Source organism: Ranitomeya variabilis, chromosome 2 (genome assembly GCF_051348905.1).
Source record: "Ranitomeya variabilis isolate aRanVar5 chromosome 2, aRanVar5.hap1, whole genome shotgun sequence".
In the NCBI taxonomy this organism is placed as follows: Eukaryota; Metazoa; Chordata; class Amphibia; order Anura; family Dendrobatidae; genus Ranitomeya; species Ranitomeya variabilis.
Window position 1 is genome coordinate 1111270273 of NC_135233.1, and position 4444 is coordinate 1111274716.

Genomic DNA, 4444 nt, shown 5'->3' on the forward strand with positions numbered 1-4444 from the left:
CCCCCCCCCCCCCCCCCCCGTGTGTGACATCCGCCCCCCCTCCTGTAAGTGACATGAGGCCCCACCACCCCCGGTGACTGACAACCCCTGACCGTCGCCATAGATAATAAGTCTGTCCATGACACTTCTTGGAGGAGCAGGTGGAGGGCACATACTTTTCTCCACATGGGGACAGAGACATCAGTATGGCGTCATTCTATGATGATGACGTCACAGGTGCACATGATGGTACTTTGAGGTTATAGTGACGTCACAGGACAGCTATGAGCAGGGGCCGTGTCCTTACCCACTGAAAACATCACCATATGGCGGATTACCAGGCTGCTGCTATGGAAGTTGTTGCCATGGTGATGACACAGCTGGAGTACTGGAAAGACAAAGGTGACTACATCTCCCGGCATTCCGCCCAACACCAGCGGAAGTGTGCGCAGCAGCCGGATGTGACGTCGACGCTTTTTCTCTGACCGGAAACACATGAGGGAGCCGAGCTGAGGGATGTTCTGAACCGGAAATACCGAGAGCGGCGCCGGAAGTACCGAGGGAGGAGGAGCCATGCCGCGGAGGAAGCAGGCCAACCCCCAACCGGTGAAATGTGAGCGCGGGTGTCGTGTGCGTGAAAATTATATGCACCCCATAAGTATGTACACCCCGTGTCCCCCATATATATACCTATATCTATACACCCCGTGTCCTCCTGTGTACCCCATATATATATCTATACACCCCGTGTCCTCCTGTGTACCCCATATATATATATATATATACCCCGTGTCCTCCTGTGTACCCCATATATATATATACACCCCGTGTCCTCCTGTGTACCCCATATATATATCTATACACCCCGTGTCCTCCTGTGTACCCCATATATATATATATATATACCCCGTGTCCTCCTGTGTACCCCATATATATATATACACCCCGTGTCCTCCTGTGTACCCCATATATATATATATACACCCCGTGTCCTCCTGTGTACCCCATATATATATATACACCCCGTGTCCTCCTGTGTACCCCATATATACATATATATACCCCGTGTCCTCCTGTGTACCCCATATATATATATATATATATATACCCCGTGTCCTCCTGTGTACCCCATATATATATATACACCCCGTGTCCTCCTGTGTACCCCACATATATATATATACACCCCGTGTCCTCCTGTGTACCCCATATATATATATATATATACACCCCGTGTCCTCCTGTGTACCCCATATATATATATATACACCCCGTGTCCTCCTGTGTACCCCATATATATACCTATATCTATACACCCCGTGTCCTCCTGTGTACCCCATATATATATATATATACCCCGTGTCCTCCTGTGTACCCCATATATATATATATACACCCCGTGTCCTCCTGTGTACCCCATATATATACCTATATCTATACACCCCGTGTCCTCCTGTGTACCCCATATATATATATATATACCCCGTGTCCTCCTGTGTACCCCATATATATATATATATATACCCCGTGTCCTCCTGTGTACCCCACATATATATATATATATATATACACCCCGTGTCCTCCTGTGTACCCCATATATATATATCTATACACCCCGTGTCCTCCTGTGTCCCCCATATATATATATATATATACCCCGTGTCCTCCTGTGTACCCCATATATATATATCTATATACCCCGTGTCCTCCTGTGTACCCCATATATATATATATATATACACCCCGTGTCCTCCTGTGTACCCCACATATATATATATATATACACCCCGTGTCCTCCTGTGTACCATATATATATATATATATATATACCCCGTGTCCTCCTGTGTACCCCATATATATATCTATACACCCCGTGTCCTCCTGTGTCCCCCATATATATATATATATATATATACCCCGTGTCCTCCTGTGTACCCCATATATATATATATATATACACCCCGTGTCCTCCTGTGTACCCCACATATATATATATATATATATATATATATATATATATATATATATATATATATATATATATATACACCCCGTGTCCTCCTGTGTACCCCATATATATATCTATACACCCCGTGTCCTCCTGTGTCCCCCATATATATATATATATATATATATATATACCCCGTGTCCTCCTGTGTACCCCATATATATATATATATATATACACCCCGTGTCCTCCTGTGTACCCCACATATATATATATACACCCCGTGTCCTCCTGTGTACCCCATATATATATCTATACACCCCGTGTCCTCCTGTGTACCCCATATATATATACCCCGTGTCCTCCTGTGTACCCCATATATATATATCTATATACCCCGTGTCCTCCTGTGTACCCCATATATATATATATATATATATATATATATACACCCCGTGTCCTCCTGTGTACCCCATATATATATATATATATATATATATATACCCCGTGTCCTCCTGTGTACCCCATATATATATACACCCCGTGTCCTCCTGTGTACCCCACATATATATATATATACCCCGTGTCCTCCTGTGTACCCCATATATATATATATATATATACACCCCGTGTCCTCCTGTGTACCCCACATATATATATATATATATATATATATATACACCCCGTGTCCTCCTGTGTACCCCATATATATATATCTATACACCCCGTGTCCTCCTGTGTCCCCCATATATATATATATATATACCCCGTGTCCTCCTGTGTACCCCATATATATATATCTATATACCCCGTGTCCTCCTGTGTACCCCATATATATATATATATACACCCCGTGTCCTCCTGTGTACCCCACATATATATATATATACACCCCGTGTCCTCCTGTGTACCCCATATATATATATATATATATATATACCCCGTGTCCTCCTGTGTACCCCATATATATATATACACCCCGTGTCCTCCTGTGTACCCCACATATATATCTATACACCCCGTGTCCTCCTGTGTACCCCATATATATATATATATATACACCCCGTGTCCTCCTGTGTACCCCATATATATATATATACCCCGTGTCCTCCTGTGTACCCCATATATATATATATACACCCCGTGTCCTCCTGTGTACCCCATATATATACCTATATCTATACACCCCGTGTCCTCCTGTGTACCCCATATATATATATATATATATATACCCCGTGTCCTCCTGTGTACCCCATATATATATATATATATATATACCCCGTGTCCTCCTGTGTACCCCATATATATATATATATATATATACACCCCGTGTCCTCCTGTGTACCCCATATATATATATATATATACACCCCGTGTCCTCCTGTGTACCCCACATATATATATATATATATATATATATACACCCCGTGTCCTCCTGTGTACCCCATATATATATATCTATACACCCCGTGTCCTCCTGTGTCCCCCATATATATATATATATATACCCCGTGTCCTCCTGTGTACCCCATATATATATATCTATACACCCCGTGTCCTCCTGTGTCCCCCATATATATATATATATATACCCCGTGTCCTCCTGTGTACCCCATATATATATATCTATATACCCCGTGTCCTCCTGTGTACCCCATATATATATATATATACACCCCGTGTCCTCCTGTGTACCCCACATATATATATATATACACCCCGTGTCCTCCTGTGTACCCCATATATATATCTATACACCCCGTGTCCTCCTGTGTCCCCCATATATATATATATATATATACCCCGTGTCCTCCTGTGTACCCCATATATATATATATATATATATACACCCCGTGTCCTCCTGTGTACCCCACATATATATATATATATATATATATATATATATATATATATACACCCCGTGTCCTCCTGTGTACCCCATATATATATCTATACACCCCGTGTCCTCCTGTGTCCCCCATATATATATATATATATATATACCCCGTGTCCTCCTGTGTACCCCATATATATATATATATATATACACCCCGTGTCCTCCTGTGTACCCCACATATATATATATACACCCCGTGTCCTCCTGTGTACCCCATATATATATCTATACACCCCGTGTCCTCCTGTGTACCCCATATATATATACCCCGTGTCCTCCTGTGTACCCCATATATATATATCTATATACCCCGTGTCCTCCTGTGTACCCCATATATATATATATATATACACCCCGTGTCCTCCTGTGTACCCCACATATATATATATATATACCCCGTGTCCTCCTGTGTACCCCATATATATATATATACACCCCGTGTCCTCCTGTGTACCCCATATATATATATATATCTATATACCCCGTGTCCTCCTGTGTACCCCATATATATATATATATATATACACCCCGTGTCCTCCTGTGTACCCCACATATATATATATATACACCCCGTGTCCTCCTGTGTACCCCATATATATATATATATATACACCCCGTGT

General features: G+C 42.0%; 1 protein-coding gene across 2 annotated transcripts in view; it reads left to right on the forward strand.

Moving 5' to 3' along the window:
- The first annotated feature begins 411 nt into the window (after positions 1-411).
- Positions 412-4444, forward strand: part of ZNF513 (zinc finger protein 513) — a 45422-nt gene continuing 41389 nt past the window's right edge. Inside the window, exon 1 of one of the 2 annotated variants that reach the window (XM_077291988.1) lies at positions 412-637. In XM_077291988.1, coding sequence (XP_077148103.1) covers positions 553-637 — 85 coding nt within the window. In that variant the 5' untranslated portion in view covers positions 412-552. The remainder of the gene's footprint in view (positions 638-4444) is intronic. The other variant, XM_077291989.1, reaches the window with a different exon arrangement.